A 22821-nucleotide genomic window follows, 5' to 3' on the forward strand; every position below is an offset into this window, starting at 1 on the left:
GCAGTTAAGGATGAAAGATGAAAACTTGGTACAGAAAACCAGAAGATAATTTTTTTCATTGATCAAGTTCTCTTTTACATCTAGCTTAAGGTGAATTTCTACCTTGAAATTAAAATACTGATTCATACACCACCACCATGTAGTACAGCATTACCAACAAAAATACAACTACTTTTTTATTCTGTGCCAAAAAGATGTCAGGAATTTAAGACCAACGTCTTTCAATCAATTACTATTAAGAAAACAAGTAAAATGCATATCATACTCCTCTACTGGGAACATTTTTAAAAAAAATCTGTTCACCAATTTGAGTCCAGTACCATCTAATCCTTTGAAAAAATTTCTCAAGTAATTTGAGAAACAATTTAAAATAAAAAATGTTAAAAATGCACTCTGGTGTGTTCACTAGCATCTTATGACACTTCAGAGTTAACAAAAGATCCTTCCTATAAGATACTGCATCTTTCTCTTGGGCGTTTAACCATTTTCTCACTGAGAAAGGCATGGCTAACAACCTGGAACATATTAAAAGTAGTACTGCATAAAAAATTGTAAGTTGTAACCTTCTAGTTAATGCCAGTCAGTAGTGGTAACTGGCTGACAGGATATGGAAAGTACTGCCTTATTCATCAAAAGAGCAATTTAACTGAATACTTTAGCTGTCCCTTTATAACCCTGTTTTATGACTTTTGTCAGAAATGGCAATTCTACCGAGGCACTGGGCCATCAAATTGGTTTAGAATAAAACCTTATACCTGGTTGAGATGCAACGAGCAGGATGCTGTGCTGACTATAATGTCCCAGAGCTGGGACAAGGGCTCTGAACATGTCCACATTGTTCTGCACCACATCGAGGTAGGACTGAGAGCTACCCAGAGAGTTGACTGTGAAGATCACCACCTTGGAATGAGCAGAGGCAGACAAATCTAATGAATAAAAAGAAACAGTCTGAGCTCAAGATAAAGGTTTTAACCCAGTTCTTGTTCATGATGATCAGGTTTTTCTTTTCTACAATTACACAGCTTTTAGCAGAGTTGCCTCCAGATCAACCCTGTCTCCGTAGGAAGGATATAAAATGCTGAGATCTGCTCCAGAAAGAGAATTAGAAGCAACAGTGTATCCCAAGGGAGGAAAGAGCAGAAAAGATAAAATAAATTACGGGATCCAGAATTCACAAGCAGGGATTTGGGTTTTTATGTAATTCACAATTTTCTTAGAAAAAATAAATATATGCTATAGGCAGAATGCACCTATAATCACTTACATCACTAATTTTTAAACTGTAAGTTTAGGAGTCCTAGAGTTCCTTGAAAGTGACTCAGAGACCATCCAGGAATAGTAAAAAGTGGGAAGATGGCTGGCAGGCACAGCTTCATGCTATTTACTTTGACCTCTGCAAGCAGTACAGTGCTGCTTATATCTGCTTTATTAAGGATTCTGCTCCAAAGAGGAAAAAAATGATTTGAAAATCTTTAAATTAAGATAAAATGTGTTGGCTCATTTTCTACTTTTTATTACGTTGAAGCCCAGTATCTTGGTTTTAGGTTCTTCTAATGGGACTTACATATAAGCAACTGTTATGACGTAGGAAAAGCTGTTCTCCAGAATTCACACCTCTGACCCTTAAGCACACTTAAGCTATTTTACAACTGCACTACTCTCTATTACACAGTATGTTTGGCAGTAAACTGAAACTGAAGTCGCTCAGTCGTGTCCAACTCTTTACAACCCCATGGACTGTAGCCTACCAGGCTCCTCCATCCATGGGATTTCCCAGGCAAACGAACTGGAGTGGGTTGCTATTTCCTTCTCCAGGGGATCTTCCCGACCCAGGGATAGAACCCGGGTCTCCCGCATTGCAGACAGCTGCTTTACCGTCTGAGCCACAAGGGAACCACTGTCTTACAGTAAGTACATGCCAAAACAGTGGCCAGAATTATCAGCATCAGAAACAGCAGAAAAATAATAAAGTAAGTAGTGAGATAGCAGTTCAGTCAACATGTATAAATCTTTATTAGCATCCTAGTGAGACAATGAGTAGATTCCAGGGTTTACAGTCTTAATTAAGCCTCTCAAGGCCATTTTTCTAAACAAGTTGCAGAAGGGAATCTGTGTGCAATGTGTCTGTTAGATGCATTATCCAATTTTAGTTCATATTCTGACATAATTGTCGGGGTATATCCAAAAAACTGAAGTCCTAGATTTTAATTATGTTTCTTCATGAGTACTCTTAATTCCTATGTTCTAATGCTCGGAGGAAAAACCTGGTGATGAGTCTAAATCTCAGTACTGGAAGACATTAGAAGTGAAAGGTATATAGGAAACACTCCCATACCACTTCTATGTGCCAGGTACTGTTCTAAGACCTTGACAAGTACACAGTCATTTAATGTAATCCACAACACACTGTGGGGTCCATATCATCCCCATTTTACAGATGAGGAGTTTGAGGCATAGAGAAGTTTAGTAACTTGCTCAAAGTTATGGAGCTAGTAAATAGCAGAGTCTGAATTCAAGCCCAGGGATTCTGGCTTCAGAGTGCTGTTAAACATTATGCTATATTTAGTTTAGAAACTCAGTCCTATACTCTCATAAAATTGAAGAAAATTGTTATCTGGAAGGACAAGGGAGCTTGTCCATATTATTAAATATCAGTGAATGGTTGAACTATGACCCTACAACCAAGACAGGCCCCAACCTATCCTGCCAGGATTTTTCTTTTCCTCCTGTAGCTTCCTCTACTTTGAATGATGGAAATACTCTCACCCTCAAGAATGACTTAGAAGTAAACAGAGTAGCAGCAAGTGCAAGAAAGGCTTCCTGCTTCAAAGCTTTTTACACTCTCCATAGGCCTGGGGTGGACACCAGGCTACTGTAAGTTTAAAAAGCACACAGGTGATTCTCACACAAGTGATCAACCTATAACCTGCTGACTATTGAGCAAATTTTACTTTGTTCCGTATGTCAGCAACAACTTAGAATATTCAACTACTGAACATTTTTTTCTCCAGGCACAGACATACTCATACACACATTTTTGCTCATGTATGCAGAGACTATTTCTGGAGTGAATCGTAAGAAATTGGTAACAAACTTATTTGAAATGCCAGCTCAGCTGCTCACTGTGTGACTAAAGCCACAATCTCTCTGAGCAATCTATAAAATAAACTAACAGCAGTAATGGGATATGAATACGTGTCAATTAGCTAGCATATATTACTGATTCCCTGAAAAAACATGGCATTTATAATTTTTATTAAGGAATAAGAGACCAACATAATAGTGTCTTCAGCCAGGAAATGACATGATCAAAATAATATCATAGGATAATTATTCTATTAGCTCTGTTTAATATAAAAGAAATCAGCAAGAAGGAAACAGGAACCTTCTTATACTGCTGGTGAGAGTATAAATTAGTACAACTCAAAAATATATATTTTAAAAAACACCTTTTGTGAATTCCCTGACAGAGCAGTGGTTAGGATTCTGTGCTTCCATTGCAGAGGGTAAGCACTGAATCCCTGGTCTGGGAACTAAGATCCTGCATGCCTCAAGGCACAGCCAAAATTAAAGAAAAAATTTTTTACTTAACATAAAGAGAAACAACTTTTGCCCCAGTAATTCTACTTTATCCTACTGGGTAGAGAAATACACAAAGATTTTTACGTTACAATGTTCTCTGTACCATTATTTGTAATCACCAAAAAACAAACAAACAAAAAAACCAAAAAATTAAATGTCTACCAATAGGATATACTCATCCATATGATGGAATATTATTAAGAAGCTGTTCAAAGAAATACAGGTATTTAGATCTCTGTGTGCTGTTAATAATGATCTTCAAAATGATACTATAAATTCATCAATAACTTAAACACAGAATTGCCATATGATCTGGCAATTCCACTTCTGGGGACATCCCTAAAGGAACTGAAAAGAGGTGTTCAAACAAATACTGTACATACATGCTCATAGCAGCAATAGCAAATAGCAATAGCACAAAGCAAAAAGATGCAACCCAAATGTATAGCAACTGATAAACAGATAAATAAACTGTGGTATATCCACACCACAGAATATTATTCAGCCATAAAAAGGAGGGATACACTGATACACGCTACAATATGGATGAACCCTGAAAACATTATGCTAAGTGAAAAAAGCCAGGCACAAAAGGCCACGTGCTATATAATTCCATTCATATGAAACATCCAGAAAAGGCAAATCCACAAAACAGGTCAGTGATTGCCAGGGCCCTGGGGAGAGGAGAAAATAGGGGAGTGATTGCTTAAGGTATGGAGGGTTTCCTTCGGGGGTGAGAAAAATGTTCTGGAACTAGATAGTGGTGATGGTTGCACAGCACTGTGAAAGTGCTGACTGTCACTAATGTAAATTTACGCAAATATATTTTAGCACAATAGGAAAAAAAAAGGGATAAAAATATTAAGTGCAAAAAACAAGTGCAGAACCAGTTTCCCCAATCTGACTCCTAAAGCAACTACTCTTTTAACAGTTTCTCTCCAGATTTAGTCTATGCACACACTGTTTGTTTACATATATATAGTATGTATATTTGCAGGGTTATTTTTTGGGGGCTCTAAAATCACTGCTGATGGTGATTGCAGCCATGAAATTAAAAGACGCTTACTCCTTGGAAGGAAGGTTATGACCAACCTAGATAGCATATTTAAAAGCAGAGACATTACTCTGCCAACAAAGGTCCGTCTAGTCAAGGCTATGGTTTTTCCAGTGGTCATGTATGGATGTGAGAGTTGGACGGTGAAGAAAGCTGAGCGCCAAAGAATTGATGCTTTTGAACTGTGGTGTTGGAAAAGACTCTTGAGAGTCCCTTGGACTGCAAGAAGATCCAACCAGTCCATCCTAAAGATCAATCCTGGGTGTTCATTGGAAGGACTGATGTTGAACCTGAAACTCCAACACTTTGGCCACCTCATGTGAAGAGCTGACTCATTGGAAAAGACCTTAATGCTGGGGAGGATTGGGGGCAGGAGGAGAAGGGGACGACAGAGGATGAGATGGTTGGATGGCATCACCAACTCGATGGACATGGGTTTGGGTAAACTCCGGGAGTTGGTGATGGACAGGGAGGCCTGGTGTGCTGCGATTCATGGGGTCGCAAAGAGTCAGACACGACTGAGCGACTGAACTGAACTGATACACACATGTATATCCTTCTCCAAAGTATTTTAGCAGCTATTTTAAAAAATCCAAACGAAGCAAAGTACAACTCTAGGATGATCATCAATGCCTGTCATGATGGGGTATTAGTGAAATGTCAAAATGAGCTTACTTTACAATAATTATTAATGAGCTTTTCCATATCATAGAACATATCTGGGATGTCAGTGACATTAAATCACTTCATATAATAGTAATTAAATTGTTATCAGGAATATGCAATCAAAAATAACAAGGGGAACATGAAAGTTACCCTACAATAGTACTCATTCATTCAAAACTCCTTACTTGGTGGCAAGCACCAAACCCTATATATCTACTCCAAGGATTGAGGTCTTCAATGATCTGAAACAACAGTTACTGATGGTTAATGAGACACACAGGAAGGAACAATTTCCTCAGGTCCTAAGTGGCCTCACAACCTCTAGAGTCCATGTACTAAGCAGTCTCTCCTGGAGAGATGTGGAAGGGTTAAGAGGTCCCTTAAGAACTTCAGTACCTGGAAATGGCAGGCACAAGAGAATACTCAGCTCCCCAAAGGATCCTACAAAAGTATCATTAAGGCAACTATTGCACTCTTTCCAGAGAAGGAAAATAAATCCATTGTATCTTATAGGGATCAAGAGACTTGCCACAACTACTATATCCAACCTCTAGATACAATTTCAACTTTTCTGATCCATTGTGGTTCTTAGTACATTCAGGCTTGTGAAATCATGTCCTGATATTTCACTTGGAAAATACGGTTAAGAATACTGGAGACCTGCTTCAGGTAAGGCAAAGGAAAGCTAAGCAACTATAACATATTACAACCTGACTCTAGCTATAATCTGGTTTCTGAGACTAAACATTCTCTAGTTCAATGGTCTTCCAATTTTTTTGATCATGCATCCCTGGTAATAAAGTAATTTTAATCCCCAATCATATTTATATTCATCTACATATATGCCGGGAGCCAGCTCACGAGATCCCACCCATGACAGAGTCAAGAGGAGAAGACCTGATGAGCAGAGCAACTCAGGCCTCAGGGATTCTTGGGAGGCTGCCTCAGTGCTCACCTTAAAGATGATATCTCACTTTCTGATGCTTGCTATAATGAACCTCTTATTTTCTGTGACTTACGTAAAAGGCCTTTCCTGATCTCTTCCTAAACAGATCAAACTGGAACCCTGATCAATACGGCCCCCAAATGGTGGCACCCTATTAGATTATCTAGGATATAGTGTATTTTAATCTAAACTCCTCTTGCTAGCATATTAGTTTGTTTAATAAATAAGCCTGTGCCTTTGGAGCTAATGTGCATGACTGCTCCTTAATAATGAAACAGCATTGAGAGCCTCCACACAGAAAGCCCCTATGGGCACAAAACCCTTCGTAGGAAAAAAGGCTTGTTAGGAAATATAAAAAATATTGCTTTATGAAACTGTTACTTAGTCTATATTTACTCACTATGTTTTTACTCTTAACGTATTTAGCCTATATAATGAAAGCATAATAGTTAGAAATTTATATAAATAAAAGTTTAGCTTTAATACAAATAACAAGACAATTGTTGATTTAACTGATGATTCTTACTTGATTCTTACTTAAAGCTGACCTTCAGCTTGCTGTTCTATGACTTTATGGAACCACATTCTTTTCTGTTAAGCTCAAGGGTAGAGTAAATTACCGAAAACAGGTTTTACCTTAAAACTTTCTATTGATGAATTCTTTCCTGCTGTGCCTGATACAAAAGTGTTCTGACTGATCAACCCTTATCAATGGAGAGTCACAAGATGTTAGCAGGCCCCCAGGCCGGAAGATGATGTAAACAAAATGAGGCTTTTTGTAACTAAAGACATGCAAACAGTTTCGATGAGGGTCAAAACTGCTGGCCCATTAAGCTGAATTGATATGCCCATTAAGCTGAATTAATATGCCCATTAAGCTGAATTGGTATGCCCATTAAGCTGAATTGGTATGACTCTATACTTTACATTTGTTTCTATGTACCACTAAAAATATAAAAGCTGTCTTAAAAACAATAAAGTTGGGAGACACTTGGAGACGCTAAGATTCGCTGTGTCTTCTCATTTCGCATAGCCGACGCCGTCCTTCCTGAGGGAACCCCTGGACCAGCTGGAGCTGGATTCCGGCACATATATATGTGTCTATACTAATATATTACACACATTGTTAAATAGATGCAAATCTTTTGAATTAAAAAGAGGAAATAAAAATTACTTTTTAACATTTTAAATTTAATTTATTAATGATATAAGCTCTCTTTTGGTTCCTGTTAAAATTCACTTTAACAATATATTTTTAGTGAAATCAATGTGAATTTAATTTTTTTTAAAAAAGTCTTGGGTTAGCACTTTGCTATATACCAAGAGGTATATATTAATTCCCATTTTACAGATAATAAGATTGAACTTCGAGAGATTATATAATCCGACAAATGGCAAAACTAGTATGCAAACCCCAATCTGTCTAACTCTAAAAACAGTGTTGTTAACAAATATATTATGAAAAAGGAAGCAATTAGAGAAAATAATTTATACTAAGGTGTAAGTCAGATACCAAGAATAAATCCTTCCAACCAATATGAATGTTACCTGCTTATCTCCTATTAACATCATTAGTTGTAATCTCTCTATGACTTAAGGTTAAGTCCCTTAATTTATATGAATCTTAGTTTCCCAATATGTAAACTGAGGGACTTGGACTAGGTGATCTTTAAGATGCTTTCAGCATTAAAATTCTAGGACTCCAGGCAGAACACAGAGAATTTTTAGGGCAGTGAAATACTGTTTGATACTATAATGGTAAATACATGTTTGATTTGTCCACATTCATAGAATACACAGACAAGAGTGAATCCTAATGTAAACTATGGACTTTGGATGATAATGATGTGTCTAGGGAGGTTTGTCAATTGTACTACTCAGGTAGGGGATGTTGACAATATAGAGCCTATGCATGTACAGGGCAGGAGGTATACAGAAAACCTCTGTACCTTCTGCCCAACAGCACCCTGAACCTGAAACTGCTCTAAAAAGTATAGTCTACAGAAAAACTGACTCAAATACAGCAGCAAACAAGGCACAAATCTTTGAAGCAGAAGCCAGACCTTTGCTGATCTCCACATTAGGCAGGTTGAAGATGTCAAGGTCCATCATCCCTCCTTTAGTCCCTTCTGAGAAGTCTAAAAGGACCAGTTTGTCTGCAACACCCTGGACAGTGCAAAAAGAAAAAGAACAGTATTACACTGAACATGGCCAGTTAACTCAGTTGAAATATTATCAGATATGAGAGCTAAAGAATGTGTTTGTGTGTGTGTGTCTGCTCAAGTCCTCAGTTGTGTCCAACTCTTTGCAATGCCATGGAGTGTAGCCCGCCAGGCTTCTCTGTCCATGGAATTTTTCAAGTAAGAATACTGGAGCAAGTTGCCATTTCCTATTCTAGAGGATCTTCCTGACCCACATCTGTTGCATCTCCTGCATTGGCAGGCGTATTCTTTACCACTGAGCCACCTGGGAAGCCCAAAGAGGAACATACATAGGCCTATGTACACCCTTATGAAGGAAGTAACACAACAGCAATAAAAGGGATATGCAAGCAAGAAAACAATATCATGCACCTGAATGATGTGATCCTTTGGCTTAACTAAAAACTGTTCTAACAGGGTTTAAATAGAAAGTCACAAATTGCAGATATCTTTTGATGGGATAATGAGTAATAAAGAGGACATGGTGCATTCAATACGTTTGCTGTTGGTTTTGAGTTTGTTTTTGTTTTGTCATAACTTCCATTCTAAAGAATCTAGAGTGATTTTTTTTGGTCTATTTTAGCAACTCATTTCTAGCATGAAAGTCAACATTAATGCCAAGTTTCTCTAAAGAAAACAAAAAAGATAACAGACATAGAGCTAAAACAAAACCAATTATCACGCAGTTCTCTCTCCCAGAGATCTCATGTAAAATACTCCACATGCTGGTAGACAGCTCCCTGGATGCCACAGTGGGTTGACTGTACATGACAGCATAGAAACTCCTGAGAGTCAATTTACCTTTGTGAGAGTCCTTTTTCCAAAAAGTAAAGGACCTAAGCATCTCTCCTAACTTAGAGCTTCTCAACCTTTAAGAGGTCACCATTTAATAGGTCAGTGAAGTACACTGATCACAAGGGATATTTTAAAACTGCAGATCTGGAATAGGGCCTGAGATTAGGCATTTCTAATAAGGTCTCAGATGATGCCAATGCCACACACTGGGTAGTAAGGATCTAGAATACAGGATCCATAGACAGAATGTCCAGCCTCAAAACCTGGCTCCTTTTATTAATAGTATGATTTGGGGCAAATTAGGTAACCTCCCTATGCCCTGGTTTCTCCACTTGTCAAATGTCAGTAATGATAGTACCTAAGCCATAAGGTTGTTATAAAAATGAATCAAGTGTTTAGATGAGTGGTACCTAGCAAACATTTAGTAAAGGTTAGTTATTGCTGTGACCATCACTACAACTACTGCCATTATTATGACTACTACTGCACTAGTCAAGTATTGTTGCACTATTTGAGTACTGTACCTTGTATCAAAATATTAACTTTTTTTCCTTTTGTTTTGCTTTTTTTGGGCCACATGGGCTTGTGGGATCTTTGTCCCCCAACCAAGGATCAAACTTGTACCTCTGCATTGGAAGTGCAGAGTCTTAACCACTGGAATGCCAGGGAATTCCTCAGAATACTAATGTTTAAAAGAAAAAACAGAAAAAACTTTCCATCTAGACAGTTCACAAATACTGACAGTGAGACTTCTAACCGTTAAAATATGACTTTAAGAGGCCTTCTTGTGCTGTGCTGTGCTGTGCTGAGTAGCTCAGTCGTGTCCAATTCTTTGCAATCCCATGGATTGCAGCCCACCAGGCTCCTCTGTCCATGGGGATTCTCCAGGCAAGAATACTGGAGTGGGTTGCCATACCCTCCTCCAGGGGATCTTCCCAACCCAGAGATCGGACCCAGGTCTCTCACATTGCAGGTAGATTCTTTACCATCTGAGCCACCAGGTAAGCCCAAGGACAGGGTAGCCAATTCCTTCTCCAGGGGATCTTTCTGACCCAGGAATCGAACCAGGGTCTCCTGCATTGCAGGAGGATTCAGCTGAGCTACCAGAGAAGCCCACTTACTACACTTACCAAAAGCAAGTAAAATCGATAAAACTCAGTACTATTAGGGATGCCAAAATGATGCTGATGTGTACATTGTTATTAGGAGCATAAATTACTTCTGCCTGTCTGAAGAGCAATCTAGCAATATATAATAAGTACCATAAAAACTATTCATGCCCTCTGACTCTTAGCACTATTTCTGAGATTCTGTACACCTAAAAGAAAATTGAGATGAGAAAATAAGCAACTTCTAAGGCAATGTTTATAGAAATACTCTATTTAGTAACAAAAGGTCTGCAAACATTTCAAATTCCAGTTAAGAAGGAAGAGTGCATTCAGATGGAGGATGGAGGAAAGGAAACTATAATGTGCTACAAGTTAGTATATATTGACCTGAATAGTCAGCTTTTAAAATCTTCTAGCTCCCTGGATACAATTTCACTCTTTGCTGAAGTGGAACCTACCTCCAAGACATAAGTGAATCTTAAATAGAAAGAGACGAATTTACATGTCAGTCAAATTTTAATAGAACAGAAACTCAAATACCAGCTACCAAACAAATATATCAAGGGAGAGCCACTCTATTTTGGGCTACATTGCTCAAATGACACAGACATGCTATTACTACAGACACTGGGCCCAGGAGGGTCTTGTCAACCTCCCTGGAGAGAGAGTTAAGCCTTTCTAAAAATAATTTATATAGAAAAGATCCAGTTAAAAAGGACTGATGAAAAAATAGACAAATCTCAGACCTCTGTAAAATATCAAATCAGGAACTATGATCCTACAAGAAAGTGGAGTAATAACACAAGAAAAGGCAATTTAAAAAAATGTTAATTTTAGAAAGAGCTAAATTAAGCATTATATTAATAAGAGTTTAATTAAAGCACCATGACTCAGAAAACACAAAAGCATTTGTGACTAAGTCAGATGAGTGTCAACCTGAGGTTCCCTTGGATTAGGATGATGAGCCCATTGTTCAAACCAGGTTTTCAAAGCCTAGTCCATGTCTAACTACTAATTATGAAACAACATCACTAATGAGAGCTTTCAGCTATTTTTTTGTCAACTTACTAAATATATTTTAAGGCAAATGAGGTTTTCCCACATGACAAAATGAAGCCATTATTTCTTGTGTGTTAAAATAGAAACTGCCTAAAAGTGCAGCAGTATGACGTGTATTTATAACCACTATGCTTACGTACTTTGGCTGAAATTGCTAATGTGCAGGCAATTCCCAGTTCTCCACCTCCAACCACCGTAATTTTATTGACTGTTTTATTCTCACGATTTGCCCAGTTCTTTGAATTTATATCTGAGACACCTAAAAAGAAAAGCAGATTATCATAACTTAAAAATAATATCAAAAGTCTTTTTAGCATTAAAAAAAATACCAAACTTTAATAACTTGGACAGAAAAGACGGTACTAGGCACTCCATATAGGCGTTCAAAAATATTTTTGAACAAATGAAATGCAAGGAAGACAGGAATCTCATATTAAATACTTTACTAGAGGCTACTACTTTAAAAAGAAAATATCTTTCTAAGCTTTAAAAAAATAGGATTTCCATAATTTTGAAAAACATTGTGACTCTTACTGCTCTAGTCTACAATGCAAAAAAATGTTTAAAACTTACTAAATTGTTGCAAGCATGATTATTTTCCTTTGTCCTCAATGAAAAACAATGAGAATCACAGATTCTCTGGTCCAATATACTGAAGGAGGCAAAAAGCTACATACACATATAACGAAAAAGGTTTGGGATCATTAATACATATCAAGCGGTTTTGAACAAATTATTTTCTGTCAGGATAAAAGTAATCTTTTACATTTTAAGAAACCATATTCATTGGAACTATATGGTAATACCCTATGATAAATATACAGGAATTTTTTGATCCAACACAATTATGTATATATACAAGCATGTATTTATTTACAGAAATCAAGTAGCAGAAAATAAAGGATATTAGTGAGAAACTGTAAACTCATATGCTATTATTAACAAAAATACAAACCTTCAGTGATTTTTGCAATATAGGCTAGCAAGTCTACCTGCCGTGCCTCCTCAGATGATGACAGAGAATACAGGGGAAGTTCCTCTTGAAATTTGGCAATCATTTCTTTAATTAATCCAACAATGACAGATTTAGGCTACAGAATACACAAAGGGAAAAGTTATGCAAAAATTTTGCTAAGGAATACTACTTTATTAATCTATATATAGTTAGAGTCAGCCAGAAGAATATTGCATAATGCTCTCATTTTTTGAAAACCCATACAAACCCATACAAAAATTACATAGTACTTTTAACTGAAAAACTTAATTCTTTTAATTAAAAAATACAAGGAGAAATGCTAAAACTACATCTTCAAAAAGTGCAACAGCATAAACGTGTTTACTAGTAGAGTACCTATATGTGAGAACAGTCTTGTCTATCTGCCTTTTTAAACTTTTTTTATTTATAATAACTGCAGATTTACAGAAAACCTGGCAAAAAAAATAGTACAAAGAATTGTCATATGTTCTTCACTCAGATTGCTCAAATTTAAACATTCTATCACATGTGCTTTCTTAGTGCCTTTTCCTGTATTCTCTAAACCAACTGAGAATAAACTGAAGATATGATACCCCTTCACCCCAAATACTTTAGCATATATTTCCTAAAAGAAAAAACAAAACACTGTCCTATATAGCCATTATCAAATGAGAAAATTAATGCTCATAAAATATTTATCTAATCCATTACCACTTATTTGAACTGGTAAAACAACTTTAATGAAATGCACTTAACTTCTCTGAGCTTCAGTATTATTAGCAATATAATGTGAATCATAAATTCCAATAAATATGAGAAACAAATGAGCTAATGTATGCAAATTATGTTGTGAGTGTAAAATATATGTTTATTATTATTATAAGGAATACTTAAAGTGGTTTGCTCATTTTAAAAATTGCTTAATTCTTCAATCTGAGTTTCACTCATTATAAAGACAAAGAAGTCATTAGAATAAAAACACTCAAATACTTTTAAAGACCAAGCAGATAATATAATATGTGAAGTTGTCAAGTGTAAGAAAATTTGGGGAGATGGTCATTGTGGCAAATTGGAAACAGTACATGTACAGTCACTCAAATTTATATTAAGAACATAACAAGACAAAGCAAAACAAAACCTCTTTGCTGTTCAAACAAAATTCTGTAGGCCTAATGCGGCACACTGACTCTCTTGGGGAAAATGTCTGCAATCCTTAGCCTAGGTGACCTCCAGATTCCTTCTAGCTCTAAAACACTATATAATCTATTAATACTATACAATTTCAACTGCATGTGGGACTTAATGCAGTACTTTTTTTTTATCATAACTCATACTTTTTTGAAGTAAAACATAGCTGATTTACAACGTGGTGTTAGTTTCAGACATACAGCAAAGTGATTCAGATACAGATATATAGATACACAGATTATAGACATAAGTATATCTCTCTATCTATCTAGTCTCTTCCAGATGCCTTTCATTATAGCTTATTACAAGATATTGAAATATACGGCTTTCCTGGTGGCTCAGTGGTAGAGAATCTGCCTGCCAACGCAGGAGACATGGGTTTGATCCCTGATCCAGTAAGACCCCACATGCCATGGAGCAACTGAGCATATGTGTCACAACTATTGAGCCCATGCTCTAGAGCCCGGGAGCTGCAACTACTGACCACACGACACAACTACTGAAGTCCATGTGCTGTCGAGCCTGTGCTGCGCAACAAGAGAAGACACCGCAATGAGAAGCTCGTGCTCTGCAGCTACAGAGTAGCCACTGTATTAACGAAGACCCAGCACAGCCAAAAATGAACAAATAAATGAACATTACAAAAAGGATTTTGAATATAGTTCACTGTGCTATCCCGTAGATCTTTTTAATCTATTTTATTTCTGTATTTTTATTTTTTTGCCTCATGGCGCTACATGTGGGATCTTAATTCCCTGACCCACATACCCTGCATTGGAAGTGCAGAGTCTTAACCACTGGACCACCAGGGAAGTCTCTACGTATTTTATATATAGTAGTGTGTATCTGCTAATCCCAAACCCTTAATTTATCCCTCCACTCCCTCTAAATGTAATTCTTCTAAATAGGGCCATTTAAATAATGTATCTTCTTTAAGACTAGTTTTTGCTTATAATAAAGAGGTGCAGAATAGTAAAGTGAAATCAACACTGTCTGAACCGAAACCAAGCACAACCTTGACTAGATTATAGGACTACCTCTGAGTATTTATTAAACAAACTATGAAAAGAGACGCCAAAGTAAACCAGAAAGAGGAAATAGGGAAGATAAGTTCACACAGCAGGACACAGATGTAAAAAATATATATATATAGTTTTTTGATTAAAAGAGAGTGAAAATGGATGAAGGAGATAGACAATTCAAAAATGAAGAAACATACATGATAAATAAATGATGAGATTTCAATTTCTAAAGTAACCAAAAAACTAACCGCTAAGGTTAAGACATCAATTTTGTCCTTCCAACTAACAAATTTTTATCATGCCCTAGGGAAAACCACTAGACCATTCAGGTATGACCTAAATCAAATCCCTTACGATTATACAGTGGAAGTGACAAATAGATTCAAGGGATTAGATCTGAAAGACAGAGTGCCTGAAGAACTATGGATGGAGGTTTGTGACATTGCACAGGAGGCAGTGATCAAGACCATCCCCAAGAAAAAGACATGTAAAAAGGCAAAATGGTTCTCCGAGGAGGCCTTACAAATAGTTGAGAAAAGAAGAGAAGTGAAAGGCAAAGGAGAAAAGGAAAGTTATAAACATCTGAATGCAGAGTTCCAAAGAATAGCAAGGAGATAAGAAAGCCTTCCTCAATGATCAATGCAAAGACATAAAGGAAAACAATAGAATGGGAAAGACTAGAGATCTCTTCAAGAAAATAAGAGATAACAAGAGAATATTTCATGCAAAGATGGGCACAATAAAGGACAGAAATGGTATGGACCTAACAGAAGCAGAAGATATTAAGAAGAGGTGGCAAGAATACACAGAAGAACTGTAAAAAAAGATCTTCATGACACACAATACCATGATGGTGTGATCACTCACCTAGAGCGAGCCAGACAACCGGGAATGCAGAGTCAAGTGGGCCTTAGGAAGCATCACTATGAACAAAGCTAGTGGAGGTGATGCAATTCCAGCTGAGCTCTTTCAAATCCTAAAAGAGGATGCTGTGAAAGTACTGCACTCAATATGCCAGCAAATTTGGAAAACTCAGCAATACCCACAGGACTGGAAAAGGTCAGTTTTCATTACAATCCCAAAGAAAGGAAAACCAAAGAATGCTCAAGCTACCGCACAACTGCACTCATCTCACACCCTAGCAAAGTAATGCTCAAAATTCTCCAAGCCAGGCTTCGACAGTACATGAAACGAGAACTTCCAGACGTTCAAGATGGATTTAGAAAAGGCAGAGGAACCAGGGATCAGATTGCCAACATCCACTGGATCATCGAACAAGTAACAGTTCCGGGAAAACATCTACTTCTGCTTTATTGACTATGCCAAAGACTTTGACTGCGTGGATCAAAACAAACTGAAAAATTCTTAAAGAGATGGGAATACCAGACCACCTTACCTACCTCCATAGAAATCTGTGTGCACGTCAAGAAGCAAGTTAGAACTGGACATGGAAAAACAGACTAGTTCCACATCAGGAAAGGAGTATGTCAAGGCTGTATATTGTCACTCTGCTTATTTAACTTATATGCAGAGTACATCATGAGAAACGCTGGGTTGCATGAAGCACAATCTGGAACCAAGATTACCAGAAGAAATATCAATATGCAGATAACACCACCCTTATGGCAGAAAGTGAAGAAAAACTAAAGAGCCTCTTGATGAATGTAAAAGAGGAGAGTGAAAAGCTGGCCTAAAACTCAGCATTCAGAAAACTAAGATCATGGCATCTGCTCCCATCACTTCATGGCAAATAGATGGGGAAACAATGGAAACAGTGAGAGACTTTATTTTGGGGGGCTCCAAAATCATTCCAGATGGTGACTGAAGCCAAGAAATTAAAAGAAGCTTGCTGCTTGGAAGAGGTGGCAAGAATACACGGAAGAACTGTATAAAAAAAGATCTTCATGACCCAGATAATTACGATGGTGTGATCACTCACACTCACCTAGAGCCAGACATCCTGGAATGTGAAGTGGGCCTTAGGAAGCATCACTACAAACAAAGCTAGTGGAGGTGATGCAATTCCAGCTGAGCTATTTCAAATCCTTGCTGTGAAAATGCTGCACTCAATATGTCAGCAAATTTGGACAACTCACCAGTGGCCACAGGACTGGAAAAGGTCGGTTTTCATCCCAATCTCAAAGAAAGGCAATGCCAAAGAATGCTCAAACTACCGCACAACTGCACTCATCTCACAGGCTAGTAAAGTAATGCTCAAAATTCTCCAAGCCAGGCTTCAGCAATATGTGAACCTTGAACTTCCAGATGTTCAAGCTGGTTTTAGAAAAGGCAGAGGAACCAGAGATCAAATTGCCAACATCTGCTGGATCATCAAAAAAGCAAGAGAGTTCCAGAAAAACATCTATTTCTGCTTTATTGACTATGCCAAAGCCTTTGATTGTGTGGATCACAATAAACTGTGGAAAATTCTTCAGGAGATGGGAATACCAGACCACCTAACCTGCCTCTTGAGAAACCTGTATGCAGGTCAGGAAGCAACAGTTAGAACTGGAAATGGAACAGCAGACTCGTTCCAAATAGGAAACGGAGTACGTCAAGGCTGTATATTGTCACCCTGCTTATTTAACTTATATGCAGAGTACATCATGAGAAACGCTGGGTTGCATGAAGCACAAGGTGGAATTGCCACAAGAAATATCAATAACCTCAGATATGCAGATGACACCACTCTTGTGGCAGGAAGTGAAGAAGAACTAAAGAGCCTCTTGATGAAAGTGAAAGAGGAAAGTGAAAAACTTGGCTTAAAGCTCAACATTCAGGAAACTAAGATCATGGCATCCGGTCCCATCACTTCATGGCAGATAGATGGGGAAACAGTGGAAACAGTGTCAGACTTTATTTTTCTGGACTCCAAAATCACTGCAGATGGTGATTGCAGCCATGAAATTAAAAGACGCTTACTCCTTGGAAGGAAGTTTATGACCAACCTAGACAGCATATTTAAAAGCAGAGACATTACTTTGCCAACAAAGGTCTGTCTAGTCAAGGCTATGGTTTTTCCAGTAGTCATGTATGGATGTGAGAGTTGGATGGTGAAGAAAGCTGAGCGCCAAAGAATTGATGCTTTTGAACTGTGTTGTTGGAGAAGACTCTTGAGAGTCCCTTGGACTGCAAGGAGATCCAACCAGTCCATCCTAAAGGAGATCAGTCCTGGGTGTTCATTGGAAAGACTGATGTTGAAGCTGAGACTCCAATACTTTGCCCACCTGATGCAAAGAGCTGACTCATTTGAAAAGACCCTGATGCTGCGAAAGATTGAGAGCTGGAGGAGAAGGGGATGACAGAGGATGAGATGTTTGGATGGCATCACCAACTCAATGGACATGGGTTTGGGTGGACTCCGGGAGTTGGTGATGGACAGGGAGACCTGGTGTGCTGCAGTTCATGGGGTCGCAAAGAGTCGGACACGACTGAGCGACTGAACTGAACTGAACTGCTGCTAGGAAGAAAAGATATAACCAACCTAGACAGCATATTAAAAAACAGAGACATTACTTTGCCAACAAAGTCCGTCTAGTCAAGGTTACAGTTTTTCCAGCAGTCATGTATGGATGTGAGAGTTGGACCATAAAGAAAGCTGAGTGTCGAAGAATTGATGCTTTTGAACTGTGGTGCTGGAGAAGACTCTTGAGAGTCCCTTGGACTGCAAGGAGATTCAAGTCCATCCTAAGGGAAATCAGTACTGAATATTCATTGGAAGGATTGATGTTGAATCCGAAACTCCAATACTTTGGCCACCTAATGCAAAGAACTCACTCATTGGAAAAGACCCTGACGCTGGGAAAGACTGAAGGCAGGAGGAGAAGAGGCCGAAAGAGGATAAGATGGTTTGGATGCATCACCAACTAGATGGACATGAGTTTGAGCAAGCTCTGGTAGTTGCTGATAGACAGGAAAGCCTGGCACGCTGCAGTCCATGGGGTCGCAAAGAGGCAGACACAACTGAGCAACTGAACCGAACTGAATTCATCACATTTAACTGGTAATTTTATTATTTAAATCACCAAGCAATGCAAAAAATCTACAAGTTCATCAAGTAAACTCCCCACCTAAACTCCATCCACTACTGACAATTTGGTGTGCATCTTTTCCTTTTCTTACCCTTTTTTTTTCTTCTTTTTAGAAGTTTCCTTTATATGAAAAATATAGAAAACCATAAAACAAAGTGAAATGCATCCACAGTCGCACACCCTTTTACAGTACATATATAAAATAAGAAATGATAATTCTAACACCACCCTATACTTCAACCTCACTCCTCTCTGACATCCCTGTCCTACAACTTTCTTAGTATATACAAATATATTATAAATTATCTTTTCATAAAAGTTTTACTTAAAAAAATGAGAGCATATTCTATATCTATTATAAATAATAATAATAATAATAAATGAACCGTAGGGATAAGCCAAAGCTTGTTTTGTGTTATAGCACCTTTTAGAGCAAGGGTGTTATAAACCAGATACCCTCCTCCCCTGCAGAATCACAAGACTGTGTCTACCTCTCGGAAGCCAATTTGGGAAAATATAAGAATAGCCTTCAAAACATTTTAAAACTTTGATCCAATAATTCCATTCGTAGAGATTTATCATTAGAAAATTATTAAAGATTTAGAAGATGTACAAACATTTTATATTTATAAATGTTTATATTTAAGGATGCTCATCATTAAATTTCTAACAAAGCAATTTACAAATATATCATGCAATATCCTAATGCTGGATCATCAGGCAACCATTTAAAAGCCATGTGTTTTGAAAATACTCTCTAATATGGAAAAACGCTCAATATAATGACAGATGAAATGTGCAGAATGCATAATCTGAGGGTTGCTTTTTGTGTTTTAAACCTGGGCCATATTTTTTATTTTTTTACTTTTATTTATCTATTTATTTGTCTGTGTCCCATGGCATGCAGGATTAGTGCCCTGAAACTGTGCTCCCTGCAGTGGAAGCTTGGAGTCTTATCCACTGGACTACCAGGGAAGTCCTTGTGAGGGCTTATAAAATATATAAACTAGTTTCATACATCACTGGGGTGAATTTTTAAAACTTAACGCTCAGTTAAAACAAGGCATGTAATAGAAGATTATATACAATATGATTAAATGTACATAAAGGTTAAAAACAGGCAAAGCTACAAATAAATACACCTATTACACAGGAATCTATACTGGGGAGGAACTAGGAAATAATGCCTCAATATTTTGCTAGTAGCTCTTCATTTGCTTTATCAAACAGCAAACGACGGTAAAAAGACAGGGAGTAAACAATGGTTGGCTCCCAGACCTGGAGAGAGCAGATTCAAGCGGGCTGCTGTCACCAGGGTTCTGGGACTTGGGTGACCCCCAGGGAGTTCAATTTCAAATTATGTTTAAAGACCATGAGAAGGATATCACTGAAAGAAAATTTAGTAACTTATTTGTACCATTAGTATCAAAGATAAACATTCAGAAAAATAAAAATTTTCAAAACAAAATCCAAGTTGATCTTACATGGCTCCAGTTTTGGAGATAGGGCAAGTATATTCTGCCTTGAGCATCCACATGCTTTCCAACTAAGATTCCCATATTTGCAGTTGGTTTTAAGAAGCAAATGGGGGGAGCAAAAGGGTGAGAATCCAAAATCCACAAACGAATAGGTATGTTATACGTATTACCTATTTGAGACAAAACAAACACATCTTCAAACAATAATGAAAAGCACACATTATATTTATGGTATAGCTATGTGGCATTTTAAGACACAAGTCTAATCAAATATATAGGTAAAGTATTTATGTAAACTGAGGCCTATTTCCCTATATTCATCCACATTCATGTTGGAAATATATTCCCATTAAACCACCAGCATAACATTTGAGGAAAATTAATCAAGAAAATGGCCAGCTTATTCAATTCAATTCAGTAAATATTTATAGGACCTATTGTACTAGAAGTATGGGATACAACTTTTTCTCTATGTAACATTCTTTGCTCCACCCAAGTTATTCGTCTACAAATCTATTTCCCCTTTAACACTATAAATGTCTAGAGGCGATTATATATTATTCATTTCCATGTCCCCTACTACCATGCCTAAGATATTGGATGCTCAATAAAAGTTTCTTATATAAATAAGGAATGAATAAATGAACAAATGAAAGATGAATTTGAGACTAGCCCTCAAGTTGCTCATTAATTAAAGATACTGTAACATACAAGCTGGGTTAGATACACAGAACTCAGAGCTGAAAATAACGTTAACAGTCACACGGTTCAGTGGCTCTTAAATTTTAGCACACTGAGATAGGAACCCAAGTGAAAGCTTTTCCATGTACATGTATCATGTAACCATGTACCATGTGCTATACCATGCCTCATTTCAGTTCAGTTCAGTCGCTCAGTCATGTCTGACTCTTTGTGACTCCATGGACTGCAGCATGCCAGGCCTCCCTGTCCATCCCCAACTCCCTGAGCTTACTCAAACTCATGTCCATCAAGTCAGTGATGCCATCCAACCATCTCATCCTCTGTCGTCTCCTTCTCCCGCCTTCAATCTTTCCCAGCATCAGCGTCTTTTCTAGTGAGTCAGTTCTTCGCATCAGGTGTGAGAGCCAAAATCTCTGATTGTTTTGGTTTACAGGAAGCCCAAAGCTAAACCCAAGTGCAAAACCTAACCTTAAACTAGAAACCTGATCAATTACCTTAACCCTTCTATTGGATCTCCCGATATTTGTTCCGGCTTTCATAGTCTTACTGCATATATTTTTCAATGTATTTCAAACATGGCTGCTCAGGAGCAAGAATGCCTAGGTTCAAATCCTAGTTTCACACATTACTAGCTATATGATTTTAGGCAAGTTACTTAACTTCTGTGTGCCTCAATTCCTTCCTCTACAAAAAAGAGTAATAAAAGCTCCTACTTCATAGGATTGTTGTGAGGCTAAAATCAGTTAAGGTACATAAAATGCTTAGAATAGTACATGACATGGTAAGTACCATGTTGTGCTCAGTTGCTAAGTCATGTCTGACTCTGCGACCAAATTGACTACAGTCCGCCAGGCTTTTCTGTCCATGGGATCCCAGGTAAGAATACTGATGTGGGTTACCATTTCCTTCTCCAGGAGATCCTCCCAATCCAGAGACTGAACCCACAATTCCTGCATTGGCAGGAGGATTCTTTACCATCGAGGCATCTGGGAAGCCCAGAAAGTACCATGATGGTTTGGCAATTTTTAAAATTTTCTTCAAACCCATTTTGGAAATAAGCAAGGTATAAAGAAAAAGTTTTCTCCTCTACTGCAATCTTTTCTCACTAAGGAAATCCTCTATTTTTTTCATCTTGCTTCCTTCTCCCCTAAGCACAATGATACTCAGCTCTGCTTGTATATTAGAAACTCTTTAGGAATTCAGAAATATACCAATACCCAGTCCTTGCCCCCCAACTTTATGATTCAATGGGACCAGGTCTGGACAACATTTTTAAAAAGCTTCCCATGTAATTCTAAAGGATTGAAAGTCAATACATAATAGAAATGTCCTGGTATGATTTTTACTATTTTATATCAGCAGTTCTCAGAACCATATTCCTCTTCTAACTTTATCGAAGTATTTTAAAATTTTGTTTTTATCTGGGTATAACTGAAATATAACATAACTGTTTCAGATATACAACATGATTCAATATTTGTATATACTGCAAAATAATCACCACAATAAGTCTAGTTACATCAGTCACTATACACAGTATCTAAGTACTTACAGTATGGGAACAGACATAGCTGTTAGTCCAAAGTTAACTTTATGATTATAAAGTCATGTGATCACAGCACCACAAAATGACTGACAAGTACTGAGACACATTGTCACATTCTTCCAGAATTCACTCTAACATTATATACTCTAGACCAGTGTTTTTCAAATGCTGGTCACAATCAATACCTCGTGAAATTAATTTAGTGGACTGCTGCTGCTGCTGCTAAGTCGCTTCAGTCGTGTCCGACCCTGTGCGACCCCATAGACGGCAGCCCACCAGGCTCCGCCATCCCTGGGAACTGCAAACAATAAAATTTTTAAATGAAATCAAACAGAAAAATACAATGGCAGGTAGTATGGAATTTCAGTTATATACCTATGTAACTATGCATATGCAAGTATTTCTTATTTTGGGTCACAATCAAACATTTAAAAGCCACTCTTTAGGCCATGCAATTTTTTTGTTT

General features: G+C 37.6%; 1 protein-coding gene across 16 annotated transcripts in view; it reads right to left on the minus strand.

The window, feature by feature from the left end:
• The window catches only part of UEVLD (UEV and lactate/malate dehyrogenase domains), a 72358-nt gene that overhangs the window by 19061 nt on the left and 30476 nt on the right, over window positions 1-22821 (minus strand). For 10 of the 16 annotated variants that reach the window (XM_081533681.1, XM_081533680.1, XM_081533675.1 and 7 more), the window contains 5 exons: window positions 20114-20277; window positions 12368-12503; window positions 11553-11671; window positions 8312-8414; window positions 756-926 (listed from right to left, as the gene is read on the minus strand). In XM_081533681.1, coding sequence (XP_081389807.1) covers window positions 756-926; window positions 8312-8414; window positions 11553-11671; window positions 12368-12503; window positions 20114-20277 — 693 coding nt within the window. Of the gene's footprint in view, window positions 1-755; window positions 927-8311; window positions 8415-11552; window positions 11672-12367; window positions 12504-20113; window positions 20278-22540; window positions 22654-22821 lie in introns of all 16 variants that reach the window. The other 6 variants (XM_081533685.1, XM_081533684.1, XM_081533690.1 and 3 more) reach the window with 4 other exon arrangements.

This window comes from Giraffa tippelskirchi, chromosome 10 (assembly GCF_054371585.1).
Source record: "Giraffa tippelskirchi isolate mGirTip1 chromosome 10, T2T-mGirTip1v1.2.pri, whole genome shotgun sequence".
NCBI lineage: Eukaryota > Metazoa > Chordata > Mammalia > Artiodactyla > Giraffidae > Giraffa > Giraffa tippelskirchi.